At 40.3% G+C, this 23,085-nt stretch overlaps 1 protein-coding gene across 3 annotated transcripts in view; it reads left to right on the top strand.

Annotated features, from left to right (window-relative positions):
* magi3a (membrane associated guanylate kinase, WW and PDZ domain containing 3a) overlaps positions 1–23,080 on the top strand; it is a 133,707-nt gene extending 110,627 nt beyond the window's left edge. The window contains exons 9-22 of one of the 3 annotated variants that reach the window (XM_008414487.3): positions 2,937–3,137; positions 5,412–6,035; positions 9,740–9,771; positions 10,383–10,650; positions 11,714–11,808; positions 11,948–12,140; positions 13,400–13,615; positions 15,305–15,490; positions 15,600–15,693; positions 16,919–16,994; positions 17,085–17,222; positions 17,489–17,627; positions 17,893–17,965; positions 19,630–19,719. In XM_008414487.3, coding sequence (XP_008412709.2) covers positions 2,937–3,137; positions 5,412–6,035; positions 9,740–9,771; positions 10,383–10,650; positions 11,714–11,808; positions 11,948–12,140; positions 13,400–13,615; positions 15,305–15,490; positions 15,600–15,693; positions 16,919–16,994; positions 17,085–17,222; positions 17,489–17,627; positions 17,893–17,945 — 2,315 coding nt within the window. In that variant the 3' untranslated portion in view covers positions 17,946–17,965; positions 19,630–19,719. Of the gene's footprint in view, positions 1–2,936; positions 3,138–5,411; positions 6,036–9,739; positions 9,772–10,382; positions 10,651–11,713; positions 11,809–11,947; positions 12,141–13,399; positions 13,616–15,304; positions 15,491–15,599; positions 15,694–16,918; positions 16,995–17,084; positions 17,223–17,488; positions 17,628–17,892; positions 17,968–19,629 lie in introns of those variants that run through there. The other 2 variants (XM_008414485.3, XM_017305879.2) reach the window with 2 other exon arrangements.
* The last annotated feature ends 5 nt before the right edge of the window (positions 23,081–23,085 follow it).

Genomic DNA, 23,085 nt, shown 5'->3' with positions numbered 1-23,085 from the left:
TGCCTCGGCTGACCTGTCAGACAATGGCGACGGGGCACAGGAGCGGAGCACGCACTGCGCTCAGGCCATAATTACAGCACTGACAATCCTGTCAGACATTTCACATAATCACTTCGCCCCCCTGAGAAAACAGACTGTCCCATTGTTGCCCACAGCTTAATCAGGGCCGTGTAAACATGGCTTTGGTTTGTAGCCTCTGCTTTCCAGCTATGGTTTCTGTCCATGCTGCTTTAATGGGGATCGTTTAGGAAATAGTTTTCTGGCACAGCGTGAACATGACTGAGCAGGTTGAGCGTTTTACCTGCAGCAGACACGTTTTAACATTCATCAAAACAAGCTGTAAGGCCCTTAGAGCTAAATTTAGGGTTCCAACGCCATCTTGAAAAGTCGGTGAATGTGTGGAATACAAAACTCTAATATGATTATATCTGAAGTAGGTGTGAGCAAGAGCACTGTTTTTGTTGGTTGTTATTCAAAAGTCCATCCATCCAAGTTCTATATTTAAATTAGTACAGTTGATAAAATTATTGTATTGACTAACCGAATTTTTGGTTTTTGACTGCATTTTTTTGGACAATCTGGATTTTTTTTAATGAATGCACTCCTTGGATTTGTATAGTTCAGTGATGTCAGCACGCACAGGGCGGCCATCTTGTTTTACAAGTATACTTTACAGCTTACGTTTGTTTGAATACAGTTGTACAGCAATAGAGACATTTAAATGATTATGCAATCAACTGTGTCTGTTTGAAAGAAAGAACTACATGAACTGAATTGGTCACATCAGATCTATTCTACTGAAGCTTTTTGTTATTATGACTTTATTTTTGTAATTAAACAAAAATTCTTGTAGCCTTGCTCGGATTATGTGTCATACAACTCAAGTAGGGATGATTGAAATAAAAGCCACTTTTTGAAAATATTTTCTGTCATTTTTAATTTATTTTTAGGAAAGGAAGCAAGGGGAAATCTTAGCTTTTATTTTAAAGTTACATCATCCAGCACTGATTTAACACAATAGAAATATCTGGACTGTGGAATTTTGGAAATGTGTACGGGCCCTTCAAAAGTATTTGTGTCGCTTTAATTCTGCTCGACCTGTCTCTGCTTTTCACTTTAAAAACAGTCACGTCCATAAGCCAATTGCGGTGCAGTTATGCAAATGAAAATCCCATGACACTATGACACTGAGAGAGAGTGGTGTGGGAGGCAGGGAGGACTCCTCTCTGCGCTGCCCCTGTAATGAGATTGATGTCGAGCTGTCTATCAGTGTGGGAACCAGGCAGGGACGAAGCCCGACCTGCAGGGACCCAGCAAATAACTGGCACTCTCACAGGGGAAGTGGAGGCTAGGATTTAGTTAGGATTCACCTCTTTGTGTCAGGGCTAACTCTATTACTTTTCTGTCTCTTTCTGGCTCATCAGTCCTCCCTTTCTCCACTCTCTCCTATAGTCCAGTAGCATTTATTTCCTGTCTTCTGTGAAGTTGCCTCATATGATCAACACCTTGCATCATAAGGGAAACTTGCTATGACGTTTACAGGGAAAGCAAAACAGATTGATCTCTCGTAAAGTGACATTGAATTGTTTACCACTCGTAATTGGCAGGGACATCATATTATTTCAGTCTTTTAAGGAGTCAATTGTTATACTTTTCTAATCCACAAAGGAGCAAAACTGTGCATACAGAGCAGACTCTAAGATTTGAATTGCCCAAAGGTCGATCCAATTTGGCTTAGATGGTTTAAAGTTAAATACTGTGGGAGTTTTTCCAGTCAAATGAAAAACCCAAACACACTCATCAGAACACGTTTCCTAATGGGACAGGCTAAAATTAAGTTGGAAATTACTTCTAAATTAACCTTTGTGTGGTTAAAGATGAGCTTGATTAACCAGTTGAAAAAAGCAACATATTTTTAAACTTATTTTGACCCTATATTGTTTAGACAAAATCAATAATAAATCAACCGTCAACAATAAATTCAAAGTTATACAGCTTGTTCTCGTCATTCCATATTATAAAAGACTGGTTCAGATTTGTCTTTAAGCAGTAGGTCCAAGACGAGTAGATTGCAAGACTACTCGTCTTGCAATCGAAAGGTTGTAGGTTTGATTTCGGCTTTCCCCACATGTCGATGTGTCCCTCGGCAAGGCACTTAACCCGAAGTTGCCTTCCAATTTGCATATTGATGTTTAAATGTTTGGATGTTTACTGGCTTTATAAAAGATTTGTTTGAGCTTGCATTAAAACTGAGGGTTCTTTGATTGTTTGTATAATTACTAACATTCGACAGATGGCAGGTTAAAGAGAAGCTCATCATTTTACAGAAACATTCTGTGGCCATTTACTCTTTTATGCACGTATTTTTATGAGGGCCTAATTGTAAACTATATGCACTTTAATTTTTAACTAAATTTGCATCAAATTTCTATAAATGTCTGCTGGTGTTTTTGAGGCACAACAAAAATTTTGTTTGTATTTTATTTCACAAATACGACAAAGAAAAACGTGATTTGGGGAATGTGAAATGTGATATTACATATGTGTTGTTCGTAGGTCTATAAAAAAGCTGTGTCTAAAGATTGTTGCTGCGATTCAGGCCACAGTTTGAAATAAAATCCTTTACTGTTCAACTGAACGTCGGCCAATCAGTACACAAACCATGCATGCAGTAGACGCATGAGTGTGACGTGATTCTCTGGTTATAATTTATGGAATGCTAAAAGGAGAAATGGACAAGGCATTAATGTGTTCTGCAGTTAAGCATAAATACAGTCATTTAGTAAACAATTAAAATGTGGTTAAAGATGAGCTTGATGTAACAAAACGGGAAACTGGCCTCCCTCCTAATTGCTATGTGTGTGTTGTTGGGATCAAATTCCTTTGCGTTCTCTATTTGCTATCTTTATTTTCCATTTTTCAATGTATCTCCACAGAAGAGGAGCCTGCTAGAGGGTTGCGTGGTTTCACTCGAGATCCATCTCAGCTGCAGGGTTCCATCTTGCAGACGTCACTTAAAAAAAGCCCGCTGGGATTTGGGTTCACTATCATCGGAGGAGACCGACCGGATGAGTTCCTTCAAGTCAAAAACGTCCTTCCTGATGGGCCTGCAGCACATGACAACAAGATTGCCCCAGGTAATTTTCCTCAGAGCCATGATGGTGTTCTCTGAGTTCTGGACACCAACTGTTTAGCAGTCAGAGGTCAGACTGATCTGAAGAACCTTCCAAACATGTTCAGACTTAGAAGTATTTTATTTAGACCTAGAGTGTCAGCTCAACACAAAGTAGCATATAATTGTAAAGTAGAACAAAAAGATTAATGGTTTTCACTATTTCTTTTTATAAATTAAGATGTGAAAAGGCATGGATTTGTATTCAAACCTCCTTTCTTGAATCACAGAAACACTTTTTACTGCAATTAAGTCTGGTAAGGTGCATTCGCATCAACTTTGCAAATCTTGACATGGCTGTTTTTGCCCATTTTTTATTTTAAGACAACTCAAACTCAGTCAGATTACATAGAGAGTCTCTTTGGACATCCGTTTTAAAAAACTGTCTAAGATCCTCATTTGGATTTAGGTTTGGACTTTAACTAGGCCATTCTAAAACATGAATGGTGTTATCTAAGCCTTTCCATTGTAGCTCTGACTGTGTGTTTAGGAATGTTGTTCCCTGCTTCGGTGATGCGGTCAGGGTAATTTAAGCCCTCAGTCTTGCATAATGTTTTTCATGTTTTCCAAAAAGCTCAGTTGTCTGACCAGATCACTACTCTGTCAAATAAAACACTTTGAAAACACCGTTTGTGTTGGAAAATGAGTGCAAGGACACCGTAGCGATACAAAAAAATAACAGATACAATAAGTCCCAAATTATGTGCATTTTACTTTTCTTGACTTTTTATATATGGTATAGGCAACCGTTTGTAAAGAGAGCAGATCATGGATACTTCAAACTGAATGTCACATTGCTTAATCACATAAGGCAGTGTTATGATCAGTCATAAAAATAGGAAATCATCGATAAAACAGGTGCCTAGTTTATAGTTTACGGTCATAGTTTATATCCAAGCATAAATTGCAGTTTTAATTGGCCTGTCTTATGTAGGTTGAAGGGTGAGCGCTACATGAAGCCTTTCAGGAATATTACAAGTAAAAGGCGTCGCAATTTGGGTAGTGCAAATATGCAGGGATTTTCACCTTTTAATTTGTCTGTGGACATTGTGATCACATGTAGGGCGACTGAATTAATTTGAATAACTGTTGTGCAAAAAAACCTTAGGATTCATATAACACTAATATTGATCGCCACAAAAGCACCGCTGCCGAGAATCAACGAGAAAGTGGAACAGAGAGAGTAATTATTTTCACTGTCTCATTTCCCTCGAGAGGGGGGGTAATTGACTGTACCAAAAGATGAATGTAATTAATTTCATTGGGTTTTAACAGCGAGCAGTCGACTGGAACAACTTCCCCTTGCATCTTAACACTATGGACCTGCTACATTTATTCATGCCAGGATGTGCAATGTTAGAACTCCCGGAGAATGTTTATTCCACTTGTCTTTTGGGATGTTTTTATATAAAACACTGTAGTACCATATAATGAGTCAGAGCCACCATGTTAGTTTATGGAGTTCATTTAAGGAGTGCAACTTTAGCTGTGTTTGCTTGGGGAAGGTATTGATTGTGTAGGTGGGATGGATCTTCTTCTGGGCATTTAGCCAGCTGGCCAGTCAGCGGTTCAGCTGTTTGGTAGGACAAGGTCTCCAGCTTTTACCGGGAGATGAAGGTGGAAAAGAATGAGCATGTCACTTATCTTGCTCTGTTTTACACTTTCCTACTTCCTGTTGCCATAATAAAATTTATGTACAAATATATACTGTTGATTGGGAAAACATTTTATGTGATATAGCAACATATTTGGGAAGTGAAAATAAAATAAAAATTACTCCCAATAAAATTCTGGAAATTGTGGAGTCAATACTGTGAAAAACCACATTTTACTATGATTACAGTTATAGCTATTTTGGGACTTGTCTTCCAACTGTGCACATCTAGAAACATAAAAATATTGTTGTTGACTATTGTCTGTGCAATATCACTGGATCAAGCCTTTTCCAGCATTCCACACTAAAAAATAAGCAATAAAAGTATGTATGACTTGTGCTGATATTGCATTGGGTCAACATCGGTACTTTCCAACACTCAAAACTGCGATATCGTTATCGTATCAGAAGTGAAAAAGTTCAACTCACAATCCCAACAAAATACATTGAAGTTTGTAGTTTACTAGTGAAATAGTGATGTGATTGTGTTTGCTCTGTATTTAATTTAGCCATTTTTCACTTTTGAGAATATTAAAGCATTTTCAACAGCTGTAGTTTTATGAAATCTCTTTGTTCTTCTTCGAGGTGACGTCATCGTGGACATTAACGGGGCTTGTGTGCTGGGGAAGACTCACGCTGACGTGGTTCAGATGTTTCAGTCCATCCCAATCAACCAGTATGTGGACCTGGTCTTGTGTCGGGGTTACCCTCTGCCAGAGGACTCTAACAGCAGCGAAGATGCATCAGCTTCACTCAACGCCTCAAAAGAAGCTTCCCCTACCCCATCCTCCTCCAATCCCCAGGAGCCCCTCTTCTCAGTCCCGGATGGAGGACACCTCTCACGCCAGGCTGCTGCCGTACCGGCCCTAAGCAACGGCGGACGCCACCATAACCACCCACAGCAACACCAGCACCTTCCTCTCGCTCACAACCAGGAGGGCCCAGACCCCACCCTGCTACAGCCGGAGCTGGTGAGCGTACCCTTGGTGAAAGGACCAGGGGGGTTCGGTTTTGCCATCGCAGACTGTCCCTTGGGGCAGAAGGTCAAGATGATCTTGGACGCCCAGTGGTGCCGTGGCTTGCTGAAGGGTGACGTCATCAAGGAGATCAACAGGCAGAACGTCCAAACGCTGAGCCACGCTCAGGTAGTGGACATCCTCAAAGACCTGCCGGTGGGCAGCGAGGTCAACGTGCTGGTGCTTCGGGGAGGTGAGTGACTGTAAACAATTATAAATCTGGCTCATGGGTATGGCATGTTTCAGCAACAAGGCAGTTCAAAGTGCTTCACTTCATATTAACATCTAGCCTGGCCATTGCTTTTCTGGACATTTCCGCTTGATTCCGATCCATCTTCACATCTCAGTGTAGACTTTCAATCCAGGTCAATGGCTGAATGCCATTGACCTGGATTTCTCTGGGAGAATTTCATCCAGGTCAATGAGAGAAACAGAAGGAGAAGTTGTGAATGATCACATAAATCTTCTACACTGTTTGTAGTCTGCCTGTAGATGTAAGAAATTGCAGCAGAGAACATGAACAAAGCCATTCAGTCCATGTTGGTCGTGCTTCCAAATATTCAATTAACACCAACAGCCATCTTGCTCGGCTCAGCACTTCTCTCTTCTCAGTGGAGGATGGTTGTTTGCAGTGCAGGAAATTTTCAGTAAGCTTCGTAGTGTTGAACCCGTGAACATACACCACGGACAAACATTAGAGATTGGGCAAAATTTTAAACCTCGACAGAGTCCACTCTTTTAGGAAGCAATTGTTTCTCTATAGTGAGAGTCCAGACCCTCTGTATGAAGCAACGCGTAGAACTAGGGGCTGGTTTTTACCTGGCTAAAAAACATACAGTCAACAATTATGAGATAAGCAGTAAACAATGCAATTTATGAAATGCCATCATCAAAATCATCAAGCAAATATACATCAAATATGTTTACTAATGTTCCACTTACTACTAATCAAAGACAACTCTAAACAGACGGGGGTTTGTCTTTGTTTAAAGGAACTCAGTGTTTTGGCTGTTGAGCAGTTTTCTGGAAGTTTGTTCCAGATCTGTGGTGCGGAGCAGCTGAATGCCGTTTCTCAGTGTTTGGTTCTGGTTCTGGGATGCAGATACAAGGTTGATACAAAAACAACAGATCTAATGCATTTTGGTGCTAAGCCAGTAGACTCAGGTGGTACGTTGCTAGCACCACAGCTGTGACACGCTGTGAAATCTTTCTGAATGTTAATCTACAAGTATTATGTTCAGACAGCGCACAGGTATTATAGCCTGGAGGCAAGGTGACAGTTTATTCCAATTCTTCTGAAATCCTTTTAATCCCCCTGCAGATTTCTTTTCTGCTTTGTGCTTTTGACTCACTTTTTTCTGTCATCAAAAAGAAAAAACAATAAACAAAATTCCCAGACTGCTTTAAAAATTAATTCCCGAGGAGACGCTGACATTATCCTTCCTGTTGTCTGAGCTCTATCAGCTGTAGAGGAGATGAAAGTTCCTGTACTGTGTACAATGTTTTAATTTATAAATGACAGGACGGATTGCGTGCTGCCTGTCTTGCTTGAATACACGGACTCTCCCAATGTTTAATAAAGCAATTTCACGCTCTGGTCCACGCCAGCTCTGCATCATCCACTGTGCACCTTCCCAAACGGGGAGGAAGTGGAGCTCGGTCACATGGGAGGGAGCTGCGTTCGGAAGAGATGGCAGCTTCACTGAACCACTTGCTGCCACGAGAGAAAGAAAGAGAGTAGGCAGGAGACTCAGAGCGTGGTGGGTAATCACCGCCTGTCTTCTTGCTTCATGCTTCCCCTGATTTGAAGGGCTTGTTCCTTTTTTTTTGCCTTTGCTGCAGTGCAGTATAGCCCAGATTCAGGAGATCAGTGTTGCACCCACATATCAGATGCGCTGAGCCGGGTTCTGTTCTACGCTCCCGGGGGTTTGTCGTGTATCTGCATTAATCGCACACGTGCATATGCTGCATGTGTGAGTGAGTGCGTGTGTGTGTGTGTCACAGCTTTAGGAAAGCATAGGATCACAGCTTTCCAGAAATCAAAGACGAAATGCTGCTGAGGTTTCTCACAGGACCCCCAAAGGCTTGGATTAGGATTGGTTTCAGTTTCAACCAGCAGTCAGAATTACAGATGATTGAAAGAAAATAAGGAAAATTGTGAAGATTTTCAAACTGAAATGAAGCTACAGTGCCTTGTAAAAGTATTCACACCCTTTCACACAAATGTCAGAGTGTTTCATTGAGATTTTATGTGCTGGACCAATACAAAGTAGGGAATTACTATGGAGTACAAGAAAAATTACCAAAGGTTTTACTCTTTCCTTTTTGAGAAACATCTCAAGCTCAGTCAGTTTCGACATAGAATGTTTGTGAGCATTTATTTTCAAGTCTTTGCACAGATTTTCACTTGAACTAATGTTTGAGCTTTGACTGGGCCATTCTGTGACACATGAGTATAATTTGGTTTCAAGCATCCAATTGTTGCGTTGGCCGTGTGTTTAGGTCCTCTGTCCTGCTAAAAGGTTGACCTTTGCACCATTTGCTTATCTTTTGCAGCCTCTATCTGGTTTTCTGCTCCCGTATTTAATTTAATCCATTTTCTCATTAACTTTAGCAGCTTCTCTGTCCTTGCTAAAGAAAAATGTTTTCTATTTAAACTTTATTCCATAGAAAAACATTTAAACTTCATGTTTTTGATAATATAAATACAGCTCTGGAAAAAATGAAGAGCCCACTGCACTGAACCCCATTGAAAACCTCCTGGTTAATCCACCAAATATTGATTTCTGAACTCTTCCTGAGTTAAAACATTAGTATTGTTGTTTGTAAATGAATACAAACTTGTTTCTTTGCATTATTTGAGGTATGAAAGCACTGCATCTTTTTTGTTATTTTAACCATTTCTCATTTTCTTCAAATAAATACTAAATCTTTGCTTGGAATTTGGGAGACAGTAATTCATAGAATAAAAGAACAATGTTCATTTTACTCACACATATACCTATAAAAGGTCAAATCAGAGAAACTGATCATTTTAAGTGGTCTCTTAATTTTTTCCAGAGTTGTATATTATTAATAATATAAACATGTTTTAATAAACATACAATTGTATGTTTTAACACAACATACTGCACATTTTAGCAAATTTATTTGTGGCGGAACAAAAATGCAGATGTGCAGACTGAAGGAAGCAGATGGAGAATTAACATACATTAATTAGCTTATCGAACAAAGGAACAAACGGAGGCGCTGAGGAGGCAGGAAATCCAAATTAGTCCAAGCATGAATCCACACCTGAATAGTTCAAACAAAGTAAATGAACTGGGCGGGGATAAAAAGGCAGGGAAAGCATCTGGTGGACCAAATGGGGAACAAAGAAGACGATGGGTAGACTTCCAAGGATATATGACAATATCTATAAATGGAAACAAATGTGAAGCACCACTAAGAAAAACTACTGATCAAATGCAAACCACAGCCTGGGATGATTTTTGTGAAAAACCCGACAGCTTCAGCGCCTCTGGGCTGCATTTGCAGCAACAGGTGGCTGGTTTCACCCAGAGAGCGGTGGATGTTTTCCCACGGCTCCAGGTCTTCTTTGGCCCTCCTCTTATAATTACACATCAAACATTAGTAATACTTGAGCCGACTGCCCCCTGGTGGTAATATATTACACATTGCTTTCCACATCCCTCCCATTTGAAACTTGAGAGAAACGGAGAGAAAAGTACTGAAAACATGTCTATTAAAGGTGAGAACAGAAAAATGGGATAAATACACAAAACCTATAACTAAGATTTTTATGATTCTCACCTTTTGTCATCGTTATACATTTCATAATATGTTAGCTATGTTTTCTTGAGGATTTAACCTTCACTTTCACCTCTCTGCCGGCAGGTCAAACTTCTCCTGTGAAATCACTAAAACCTGTAAGTAAAACACTTTTTTTTAAATCGGTTTTCTCATAAAAGATGATGTAATAGAAAACCCGTTTTCTGTTGGATTACAAAATAGCAACCATTATTTTTTCTGTTTTGCTTTATCTCTGCCTCTCACAAGAAATGCTGCATTATTCAGGCAACCTGCATTATCCAGGTTGTTATTTCTGGAGCTGCGTGTGGGTAAACACACATGCTCCATGCAAACAGCAACTCAACATCATCCTGTGCTTAGGTGTTGTAAGATGATATGCCTCGTTCAACAGCTTGTCACTGTGCTGCTCCTTTGTGCTGCGCTTTGAAAATAGAGGAGATGAGGCAGAAACAGGCTTACTCCCTCTGCTTTGTTGGTGAAATGCAGTATCATTCTGCTCGGATGTGCTATTTGGGGGATTTTTTTATATTTGTGGTAACTAAATCCATCCTAAATTTATCTGCATCCTGGCTGTTTTAGACTTGAACCACTTAGATAAATGATCTGTTATTGCTGTTGTTACTGTATATGTTCCAAGTGATCCAAAAATGTGCCACAACTAATGGATGTTTCACCCACCTGAGGACTTGCACATCTGTTTACCCTTTCCTCCTGTTGTGTGTGGCAGGAGAGAGCTAGCATGCCCCACGCTGCGTCCCAGCATAGCCTCCAGCATCCTCCGCACGCCGTCTCCCACCAACTGCCCCACCCGGCCTCGCAGCCCGTCGTGCAGCTGCAGCAGCGGCAGGAGATGGCGAACAGCACAGAGACCCTCAGTCAGCCGGAGGTGCTCTCCAACGCGCTCCCTGTGTCTACCAACACCCTGCGGTCGTCTTCTCCCAAACCGGACCCGTCTGAGCTCTACCTCAAGTCCAAAGCTATGCTAGACAGCAAGCGTAAGTTGATGACAGAACTTTTTCAGCTCTTCTTGAGCATCTCTCTAGTCAGCTTTGCAATATATTTCATTGGTTGGATATGTGAGGTTGATCCAAACCCGCCTGGAAGTTACAAAAGCCTTTTCTGGAGATTTAAACTAGCTTCGATATTCAAGTATTAGATAAAGATTTCAGTATATTGATCTTCAGTTTTTGTACTTTGACCTGCCAATACCAATTTCACCTTTAAATTGCAAAATAGCAGTTTCCATGTGTATTTCCTAGAGATGGTAGATCCTTACTTCAACTCTGACATTTCCAAAAGGCTGTAAAAATGTCCAAATCCTGCAGGTTCCACGATAAACACAAGCCAAAGCTCAAAAAACGAAAACTGTGTTTTACTCCAAATAATATTCTTGTAATCTGCCTTAAGTCTTGCTTTCTCTGGCTCTCTTGCAGCCTAAATGTTCAGTTTCCTTTTAAATTGCTTCTTAGATTTCTGTAGTTCATTGTTTGCACATCACAGGTTGAAAATAATTAGTTTGAGTCGCACTCTCTCAGAAGTAATGTCAAAGGTGCTGTTGTCATAGTGACATTGTAGAACTTTGTGTGGTGTGACCAAAATAAGTCCATATCTCTGAGTTCAGTTATGTGACCAGGATGCCACCATGCAGAGGTTTCCAAGCGCACACCTCTGGGAGGAAACTCCAGGGAAAACAAGATAAACTACATATCCCTTCAAGCCCTGGAACCCCCTGGGATTCCTAAGAGAAAGCTGGAGAGTGTAGCTTGGAACAGGGATCTTTGGGTTTCCCCCAGGACTTGTTAGCTCCACGATCTGATCTCAACTAAAACGAAGATATATGGATATTTAGTCTGAAACGTTGACTAAAAATTGTACTGACAAATAATAAACTGTGTGCTATTACATTTGAAAAACGAATATTTATATAAACACATTTTCCTGACTTCCTGAAGGTTGATTTTCTTGTAGCGTGATTTCTTGATGTATGTGATTTTTCCAAATGAATCATTTTTGACCCTGGTGAAAACTTTCCATCTCTTATTTATTTCCTGTCTTCAGCACCTAATACCAAGGACCTGGATGTGTTCATCAAACGAAACCAAGAGTCGGGCTTTGGCTTCAGAGTCCTGGGTGGCGAGGGGCCAGATCAACCGGTGAGTTTCACAAATTATGTGGGATGATTGGAAGCTTACAAAAACAAAACAGACTATCAATTAATATAAACTCCTAGTAATCACATCAACCAGTCGATGTGCTCTTTCTAGCGCAGATCATTTTTGATTTCTTCTTCAGGTGTACATCGGCGCCATTGTGCCACTCGGCGCAGCCGAGAAGGACGGCCGTTTGCGGGCCGGAGATGAGCTGCTGTGTATAGACGGCGTTCCCGTTAAGGGCAAGTCGCACAAACAAGTGCTGGAACTGATGACCAACGCCGCCCGGAACGGCCAAGTCATGCTGACCGTCCGCCGGAAGCTGACACACACAGGTAGGTCTGCTGTGTATAATCAGCTCTGCGCTCCTCCGAGGGAACTCGCAGCACAGTTCCTTCATCTCCTCATTTGCCTCAGATCAGCATGCTGGAGGAAAACCTCGGGGAAAAGGCTTTGATGTGGGATTTGCTCGGTAATCCTTTAAATTTGCTCTGGGTGACTTCCCTGTTGGAAAAAAATTGGAATAAATGAAGTTTGATTAAAACGATGACTTTCTGCTTTGAAGGCATTTTCTCTACATTTTGAAAGAAGTGCATTTAATTTGATTTCATTAAAGATATAACTATTTTACAAAAAGGCTGAAATAAAATGGTCGCTTTGTTGCGACATTAAAAAGCTGAGCTGATTTACATCTCAAAGTACTTTCTGAAAGTGTTTCTGCAGCAGCTCATACCTCCTGCTGAAATAAGGCCGGTTTAAAACCGCAAATAGCCACTTTATCCTTAGCAGGAGCACTTTTTCTAATGACTGTGCAGAAAATAATCATCTGTCATGAGGACTCTCTGCTTTTATTGCTGGGTTTTGGAAAGATGAATAGGCTGGTTAAAGATCACAAAGCAAGCATTCAACAAAGAGGGACTGAGTTGAATCCTCTTCAGCTATTTCAAATAACTGTGGTCTGTTTTTTTTTTTTTATGTTCTTTTTTTCACATATCAGTTTCTTTAGATTTGTTCTCTGCTCAAAAGAAGCAATAAATCTCCCGAGGACCAAAAGCACAAATTTAACACCTACATACGTTTGTAAAATATACCAATATATGTGATTTTATAAATAAAACTGAATATAAATACATTTATTGGTATTTCTTTTAAAATGTATATAAAAGACGATTAGAAAATAAAATGAGAAGATATATAATTCTGTTTCATTTGACTATTTCATGCCCCTGTGCTGCTGTTTATCAATAATTTATTTTATAGAATGTGTGACCAAACAAATCAAAGTTATTGATTATTTAGAAGACAGTTTTAATTATTTGATGATGGATTCCACGACAAAAATTCTGAAACAAATTAAGAAATATCAAAATATAATATGTGATTTAAACACATAATGAAAAAGAATAGAAATTATTTGGATTTTTTCTCATCTTTATCTACATTCATTTCTTACAATTTTATCTTATTTTAAATACCATACAACCAATTAGTCATTTACTGGTGGCCCTGAAGTTCTGTTGATGTTTAAACCGGTCTGTTCGGACCAGCCTGTATCTGACAAACATTGTCTTGTTTGTGTTTTGTCATTCCTCAGAGGGTGGCGAAGAGGAAGAGAGCGGCCAGCAGCCTCAGCAGGTGGCCTCGGCTCTGGTCAACAGCTCTCCCAAAGTGCCTCGCGTTGAGGCGCCAAACGCCGTCCAGCCTGCTCAGCTCACCAGACCAGAGAGCTTTGATGTTACCCTGCAGCGGAAAGACAATGAGGGCTTTGGTTTTGTTATCCTCACATCAAAGAACAAACCCCCACCTGGAGGTGTGGAGCAAACACAAACACGACGCACGCTTGATTTTTGTTTTCACTGATCAGATTTAGAATTGATGCAAATCAGCACAGCAATGGATCAGGATTTGCTTACTTCAAGTTTCTGATTATAGCAACAGCTTCTAACCAAAAATCTAATTTAGCCCCATCTATATAGACTCCAAGTGTTTCAAATCCATTCATTTCAATGTATGTTATTAATAACTCTGTCAGTGGTTTTGTACAGAAAAGAAGCACAGGCGCAGTGATTCTGTAGTACCATCTTTAGGAAATTTATGACTATGCATAATTAATGTTAGCAATATATCAATCAAAAGGGTTGTCTAGACAAGAGAAACAGCTGATAATGAAATCACTGAGCCGGGAATATTTTCTATGGGAAAGAAAAACAAAGGCTGGGCTGAAACGATGAATTGTGATTAATCAATTTTTGAATAATCGTCAACTAATTTAGTAATTGATTAATCGTTAACTGAAGCATACAGACTCGACAAAAGGCAATTTGCTGAAAGAACATCATATTCAGAGCAATAATTAATAATAAAAAGACTTTACAAAAAATCTGAACATTTTGCATTTAAGATGAAAAACCCACCTTTGTTTATAAATATGTTCATCCCAGAACTCTTCTAGAGGATTAGTCCTTTCTGAAAATTCTTGAAAATCCTATTAAAAATCTTTTGCTATCAAATTATTAATCAGTTAAACCCAAAATAATCACCAAATTATCCCTACATGGCATTAATGTTAAGCTAAGTAGAAACGGATTAAATTTTCACATGGTAGAGTAAGAAGATTTTTTGTTTTTGTTTTTTTTAGCTGCAGATGCATTCTTTGCTACAAATGATCAACTGTATACTGAAGGCGTATACAGTTGAACATTTGCCAAAAATGAAAATGTTATAGCATTTTAGCCAATCAAATTGTTTATTTTCTTACTTAAAAAAGGAATTGATTCATTTGCTTTCTTGCATCTTTTATTTATAATATCATATAAATATGAATAAGTGATTCAATGAAAAATCAGCAGAATATGTCAATTTTTTATGATTAATTGATTGTCAATCTGAATAAGTGATAGAATAACAAATTACTAAAATAATTATTAGTTGCAGCCCTAATACATGATAATTACTCAGAAATTCTTCCATTCAGAAAAAAGAACCAGAGGTAATGGCAGTAGTAGTTCTGTCAGTGATTCATAAAAGAGAGTTAAACACAGAAGCACTGGGACAGGCATAATTTCCAGAGGATGAAGGAAAAAAGAGATGATGCAAAGTAAATGACAATAAAAGCTTTGTCAGTCACGCATTCCAGGAAAGAAACACAGCTTATCGCAGCATCACTGGGCTTACCTTCGACTGCAAACGTCATAAAGAACGGTGCATTCAATGAACAGGCTGCCTAATTTGACTTCCTCTGAAAGGAATGTGTTTGTGGCTCGATTTCAATAAACTTCATTCCAATAAACACGGCCTTGTTATTACAGCGCTAGAACCACACCTGACATCATTAGTTTTTTGTGCAACTGTTAAAACACAAGAGACAAAATAGTTCTTTACCTTTACTGAAATATCAGACATTGCTATTTTGTGACATATTCTCTTTGGATGTAGAATCATGATGTCATTGAAACATGCCAAAAGTCAGAGTTTTTCCTTTCATCTTTTTTTATGACAGTCATACCACACAAAATCGGTCGTATTATCGAGGGCAGCCCCACAGACCGCATAGGTCACATGAAGGTGGGGGACCGTATATCTGCTGTCAACGGCCAGTCCATCATGGAGCTGTCGCACAACGACATCGTTCAGCTCATAAAGGACGCCGGAAACACAGTCACGCTGACTGTCGTGCCTGAAGAAGGTAATCAGGCGTTACTCTGGTTTCTGTCCGGCTAATTAGGAGGGTGTAACTTCTTCTTTCTTTTACTAATGGGCTAACAGGACTGTTGATGCTTCCTCTGTTCTAACAGATGGCGCTCCTCCATCTGGAGCAAATTCAGTAAAGCACAGTCCCTCAAGCCAACATAGAGCCATGGGCCAACAGCCTTCCAGTCATCTAGACAGGTAGAGTAACACACAACGATATGCAATAGGTTTAGTCGGCTTGAACAGAAAAATATTTCAAAAATAAGTTGAGACAAAACTGGAAGGATAAAGACATGCAAAATGTGAATTTTGCAAAAAAAAAAAAGTTAAAACATAATTTTGTAAAGCTATGCTTTCATAATAAGACAGAAGAGTGAGCTTTTATCTGGTTTAATGTCAGAAAAAGAAAAAAATATTATGCTTGTTTTTATACATCACATTTCAACTGTAAATGTATTATTTTTACAATTTTTTTACCTACATCTTGTTTTAAGCACCTTGGGACTAATTAAAATGGCTTAACTTCACTGCAGAAGGTTTTGTAAACTCAAGCAAAGGTGTTGCTTTTAGACATCAAAGTAAAGGTTCTGCAGAAGCTCCCAAACTTCTGTTAATTTGTTTCCTGCTTTTTGTATTTTGCATATTTCATATTTCACAACATGCCACTGTGTTGAATCAGAGAAACTTGTACACCCACACCGAGACACGAGACGGTCCACTGCCGGTTCTTGCACTTGAAATCACAAATTACCTCCCAAAGTCACAATGCTCGTCTGTTTCTGCACCACCATGGGGCTCATTATCATCTCATGTGGTCTGCACACATCTTGTTACCAAAGAGCACAGACAATCCCCCAGTGGTCACTGCTTGGACAGAGAGGAAAGCAAAAGGCGAAGGATTAATGAACGGGCTTTCTTTCTTTGTAAACTTTCTTCAAACAAGATTACCTGTGCGAGAATCCTCAATCCCTTTTCAGTGGCTTCATTTGGACTTTGCATTAATGCCTTTTTTAATCACCAGAGCATGCCTTGGCTTCGGCTCAGCTCGGGCTCAGATATGAGCAGCGGCTGTCGGCTTCGGCTTGGCAGTCTGAAGTGAGCAAACTGCTCGGCGCAGTTCTCAGCTCTTCAGATGGTGTGTCAGCGCAGCAAAGTTCCCACAAAGGCATTGTAATGAGCTCTTCGAAGCATTAAAGCGTGCCGCTGTTATCTGTCACGGAAATGTAAAAGCAACACAGCTCTTTGAAGGATTTATAGTTCTCAGTACATGCTGTAATGAAAGCAACAGAGAGAGGCTACACTGCTGTAATCACAACATGGAAGTGTGTAGATATTAACACCACTTCTTGTTTTAATGTTGTCTTCTAGCGTTTCTTCTGTTTTGTGTCTCATTATAACATGTTTGCCGTCTTCTCTGTGGTAGGGCCGCTGAGTCTGAGATGAGGAACTCTCTTCAACCGAACGAGATGGCAGCAATCGCCACATCTGGCCCCAAACAGGTAAAAGTAGAGCCAGAATTACACCTATTCAGCTTTTGTTGCAAGGTTCCTGAGGTAACGAAGCTCGCTTCCTTGTGTTGGGAACTACAGGGCTGCTTTGTGGTGGAACTGGAGCGCAGTCAGCGCGGCTTCGGCTTCAGTCTGAGAGGAGGAAAGGAGTACAACATGGGCCTGTACATTCTGCGCCTGGCCGAGGAAGGGCCTGCTCTTAAAGATGGACGGATACATGTGAGTTGTTTCTCTGACATCCTGATAAACCAGGTGGTACCACAGGCTGCTCCCAATAAACAACACACTGATCAGGGTTTCTTTGTATCCTGGAATAGTGTGGAGTGTGATTAGTGTATTTATGAAGAGAGGAAAAAGTATCTCTTGAATATCTCTGTATTTCAACACTTGTTTGACATCCATCCGTCCGTCCATCCATCATAAACTTGTGGTCGTAGTGAAAGCATGGGAAGTATGCTTGTAAACTGAAACTATTGTAATTTCAGGTTGGGGATCAGATTGTGGAGATCAACGGCGAGGCCACTCAGGGCATCACACACACTCGGGCCATCGAGCTGATCCAGGCAGGGGGCAACAAGGTTCACCTGCTGCTCCGACCCGGCCAGGGCCTCGTCCCAGATCACAGTGAGTCACAGTATCCATCCGCCTGCACACACATCAGATCAACAGCATTAACCAGGCATACATTAGAGCGATATGTTTGGCAGGAAGCTGCATCCCGATTCACATGCATGAGTTTCAGGCTTCTCTTTAACCTTTCTCTCTTGTCATTCTCATCCACAACTTCTAACTCAGTCTGCCTGTTGTGCTGTTTATCCTCCTGGCTTTCTCTGTGTTTCCTCTCTGGCACGGCTGTCTGTTTCTACCTTTTTATCTCTTCCTCCTATAGGTTCCAACTCTTCTTCCACCTTGTGCTTCTACATGAAACCAGAACATCACTAAAGGCCTCACTGCTTTTCTCGGTCTGTCTCTAATAAACTTGGTAAAACTTTTTGCCTCTAATTTTCAAGTCTCTCAGATTTCAAGTGTTGTCTGTTGTGTACTTTCATGTTAACTGAAACGGGTACAGTGTCATGCAAAAGGATTCACGTCCCTTGAATGTTTCTAAGGGTCAGTGTGATTTTGTGTGATGGACTTGCAAAGGAAAATGATACACAGTTTTTATTATTTCAATGATCTAAAAATCTGAAATGTGTGGCATACATATGTATTCACGCATATGTCTGGAAGAGTTGCAGAGATCCATTGCGGATTCATTGTCCAATCCAGTGTCCAAGGGAAAAATATAGTAAAGTTGGTGGTTATAACATGAACAAATGTGAACATGTCAGGAGTTATTAATACATTTGCAAAGCACTACATGTATGACTCTTGTTTTTAAAGCAGTGAGTCCTGTGGTAAAGAACCAGAATGTGTCCACAATGCCTCTTCCATCACATCCTCTTCTATAAAAGAGAAAAACTGTGGAAAAGTTCTTAATCTGTTATTGATCAAAGAGTGACAGGTGATAACAGGATCTGTGTGCATTCACTGGCATCAGCCTTTTAATTTCAAAGACAAGAAGAAGAAATAATTCGTATGAGTTGCTGCTCCGAGAAATCCAAAAAGCTCATTTCAGCGCCGCTAGATCCATCGCTCGGCTTTTTTTCTTTTTTTTGTTCCTCTCTTGAATTTTTCTGCCGCCTATATCAGCTCAGAGCCACGGCTGTGCGCTTCTTATCAGCTCGGTGGAAAATTGAAACGTCAGTCCCGGGTGAACCCTAGCACCCTTCCAGCTGATGCATATCTGAAGCTAGGCCAATATTTAGATGGAGATTGCAAAGGCTTATTGCAGAAAGTGTGATGCTGCTTCTGTTGCATGATGTTTTTTATCGTAATTTTTGTTGCCTTTGTAGCACATGAAGAGGTTTTAGTTTTTACATGATGTTTGAATCCCTGCAATAGTGTCAGAGTAGCTCTCAAAAGTTTAGACACCCCTAGCAAAATGCTTACGTTTTTATATATCCCAAGAGACAATGAAACATTTTCCACCTTAAATAGTATTTAATTCAGTTCTGCTATATGCGATTGCCTGTGATTGCACAACCTTAAGCTAACAAGTTGTTATATCAAAAGCAGTACACAGACTCTTTTAGTAGAACCTTATTAGCTTTCAACATCTTGACTTGGTAATATTTTACCTCACTATCTTGCAAAAAATCTACCAAATTATGGAGACATCTCTCTTCTAGTCACCCAACAAATTCAGTTCTGGATTTGTCCAGACCACTCCAAACCTTTTTTTCTTCAGGTGAAGCTTTCTCTTGTTGATTTGGGTGTTTGCTTGTATTCACTGTGATGCTGAAAAGTAAAATCTTACCTAATCTTCAGCTTCCTAAAGATTTTGGGACAAATCTGACAAATTCATTTAGTTCCATCTAAAGAAAGCAACTACCACCACCATGTTCCTTGTTATTTTCTAGATTATTGCAGAGGTTTTTGTTTTTTGTTTGAATTGTATGGAATAAATGTCACCTTTTAAAGTTGTAAACAATTTTAAGATCATTTGAAATGGGTCTCTAAACCACTGACATCCACTGGATGCTTTGCAGAAATGTTTTCCTAATTTTTATTTATTTTTTCCCAGGTACAAAAGACAAAGTAGCCATTCCGACGACAAGCTTTCCCAGACTCTCTGCATCTGATGACCAGTCATCTCCAGCTTCCCCGTCCACAGGATGGTCACCATCTTCCTCCAAAGTATTTGCCCCTGATGAGCCATCAGCCGGGGATTACAGAGTGCCTGGTTTCCCCGGTGCTGGACAGGAGCATGGTAGACAAGCTAACCGATCAAGAGGACAGCAGGTCCCTACTCACAACCATAGGCGTTCCACTAGCCCTAGAAAAACTGGGCAGAGCGACTACAAATCAGGCAGTCCCAGAAAAGCGGCAGAAGGTCAGGTGGATAATGTGGAGCATTCCCAGAACCCCCAAAAAACACTGGAGGATGTGAGCAAGGAAAGAAAAACTCCTGGGCAGAGAGACCAGCGCTCCTCTAGTCCAAGGAAGGGCTCCAAGAGGGAGCATGATCCTGTCCTGCATTCAAGGAACCCAGAAGACCCTCAGAGCCCCAGACGCCCAGCTGGACAACAACCGGCTGGGGAAGTGAAAGACTGGAGACATAAGGGGGAGGATGCAACTTACCCGCAGGAGAGAGGGGCTGCAGAGAGTGGAGACAAAAGCTGGGGGGCCGATGATTATCACAAGAAGGGAAAGAGGGCTCAGAAAGAGGCAGCGGTGCAGAAATCCCACAGGGAGAGGGCAGGGTCGGACGCCGATCCGGCCACCGCCGGCCAAAGGGGCAGAAGAGAGAGAGCCGAAAAGGAATATCCAGAGGCCAAGTATCAGGGGCCGGCCGAGCAAGCCAACAGAAGGGACCCCAGAGGTTCCAGCAGTAGCATCCAGGATCCCAACTGCAACGGGACCAGCACCAGCAAGAAGACCCCCATCACCCCCGGCCCGTGGAAAGTTCCCAGCTCGACCAAGATCCAGTCCCACGTGGACTCCACATATGCAGACATCTGAAATCTCTCAAGGGCTGGATGGAGACAAAGCTCGGCCTGCGAGAACCGAACACGGGTCGGAAAGATCGGATCAAAATATAACCAGCAACATACCTTCTCATTTATACGTCTCGGTTTTTTTTTTCTCACCCAGTTTGCCTCAGACGGTTTGCACCAAGCTGCTGATCTCTGACATAAAACAAGTATTTGTACTTGACTCTGCTGCACGGCCACGTCAGATGAGTTGTGAGCAGGGTCTTTGGATGGAAATCTGTTCTGTGCCAATCAGAGACTCCGGTCAAATGGAAGCTGCTCCTGATAGCGCTCACTGTGAATCAGTTTGGAGGAGTCCAAATGAAGTGCTCACCCTGTCTACCCGAGCCACATGAAGGAATCTGTGTTTTTTTTTTTTTCTGTGTGTTTACTTTTGAAGGATTACAAGCATACTCAAGCACTCACAGCTTTGAAACCGAGCAGGGTTTATTCACTGTTATAGTCCCAAAAGGGACCTGAGTTTTCTTCAAATGATCTAATTAGACAAACGTTTTTGTTTAGTTTAGTTTTTTCTTTCATTTTGAAAAGCCGATGAAAGCTGTGATTTGTGTGACTGCATCCGAACATGTGAAGTTATAAATCCCATGTTGGTGGGAGGACTACTATGAAGCTTTATATGCATCAATGAGCAGACCAGATACTTGTGGTTATAGATCTAATGTTTTTTTTTGTTTTTCCTTTTGTACTTGTGTTGTGAAAATAATGTGAGAATTTAAGCAAACAGGATAGTCTACACACGCGTCCATGTCGAGTGCACTTAGGTGGAGGCCGAACATGTAGATACACATCATTGCTTAAACAAATCCCCATTTTAAAAGCCTCAGACTTTACATGATATCTCACGGCCTGTAAGCAGCGTCATCCATCATGTTGTTGACTGTTAGCAGCACTGTGCCGATGTGTGTTTTATTTATTCCTTTAGGATCCAATGTACTTAATCTGAAAAATGTAATATTTAGCGAAGTGATTACTCAAACATTGAACATATTTAGGATAAATAAATTAGCAGTCATACGACTGATAAAAGTACAAACTTTCCTTTTTTTAAATTTGCATAAAATATTTTGATATCTGTATTTGTATTATAAATAGAGGCACAAAAAAACTTCAACCCTAGTTCAAATATTTAATGTACAATGCCAGATGCATGCATTGGCACTCCTGGTAAAGATGTGCAAAAAGCCATAAAATCTTTGAATAGTGTATTGCAGAAGCATCACCTCGAACCGATATTTTAAAAAAAGACATCCCTTGTTAAGACAATCATCTTTATGATAATATAAATGATAATAAAGTTGTTGCGACCCACAGCATACCTGTCCTCCACCCTGCTTAACTGTGAGGTTTTTTTTCTTTACATATTTTTATACTTTGTTTTACAAGAAACACACCTAAAGTGTTGGCTGCCAGAAAGTTTAATCTTACTCTTATCTGAATAAGAGTTTACTCTGCTGCAGCGCTTCAACCTTTACATACCAACTTCCCTACCATCCTCCTCACTACGAGTAGGAAATTTGTCTTTGTCCAAGAAAAGAGACTTTTAAGGGTGCTCATATCTATTAAATTAGATCAAATGTTTTCTTCACAAAATAATGTACTAAAAATGTACGTTTCTTCGTCAATGTTCTTATTAAGATCGTCCCACTGCAATGAAAACAAACTTATTTTAAGGCTTTTTACACATCTTTTACCAACGCTGCCAATCATTGTGACTGGTGCTGTATTTTACTGTAGCTTATACTCAAAGTGTAAATCTTAACATTTATTTCCAACATGGTTGACAAGGTTGTTTCATACACAAAACCAGACCCTTAAAAGAATCCAACTAAATCTTCAGTTTTGACATGAAAGTTGCTTGTTTGTGATTGCAGACACATCTACATAATGTGAAAACGTCTGCTCTGATTCTTTGGTAGTCTGATCAAAATGGGATTCCTTCTGGTGTTAAACTATGTAACAGTTACGAAAGCATCGACTACAACAACTGTGCTCCACCAACAAGAGAAAAAAATGTAGCTTCCTACTGTGGACTAGAGTGACATCTAGTGCTCCAACCTCTGCTCTGCACAAACAAGTCAGCTTTAACCCCAACCCTCATCCCCCTGCCTGCATATGCAGACGCAACGCATATGTTTGTCTGTGAGGCCGCTGAATAATTTATTGTCTGTTTTCACGTTGATATGATGGGCTACTGTCACTTTTACTGTTCATATCTTTACCATGTCTGATGCTGTGGCCTTGCATTGCTCCAACATATTTAAAAGTCATAGTTTTGACATCATTGTAGTTGTAAATGTTTATAAATTGTACAGCACCTGTATAAAAAAAATGCCTTCATGAAGAAAAAAAAAATCTATGTAAATTGTTCCATTATTTTTTTAAGGGAAATGATAGGAAATGTTATGCAATGGGTGAAAAAAAAAATTGATCATGGCATACTGTTCATGCACTGATAAATAAAGGTTTACTGATTAAACATAACCGAG

The sequence above is a fragment of the Poecilia reticulata genome, chromosome 7 (assembly GCF_904066995.2).
Source record: "Poecilia reticulata chromosome 7, P_reticulata-male-v2, whole genome shotgun sequence".
In the NCBI taxonomy this organism is placed as follows: Eukaryota; Metazoa; Chordata; class Actinopteri; order Cyprinodontiformes; family Poeciliidae; genus Poecilia; species Poecilia reticulata.
Note: the sequence above shows the minus strand (reverse complement) of the source record. Positions and strands in the feature narration are given on the sequence as shown.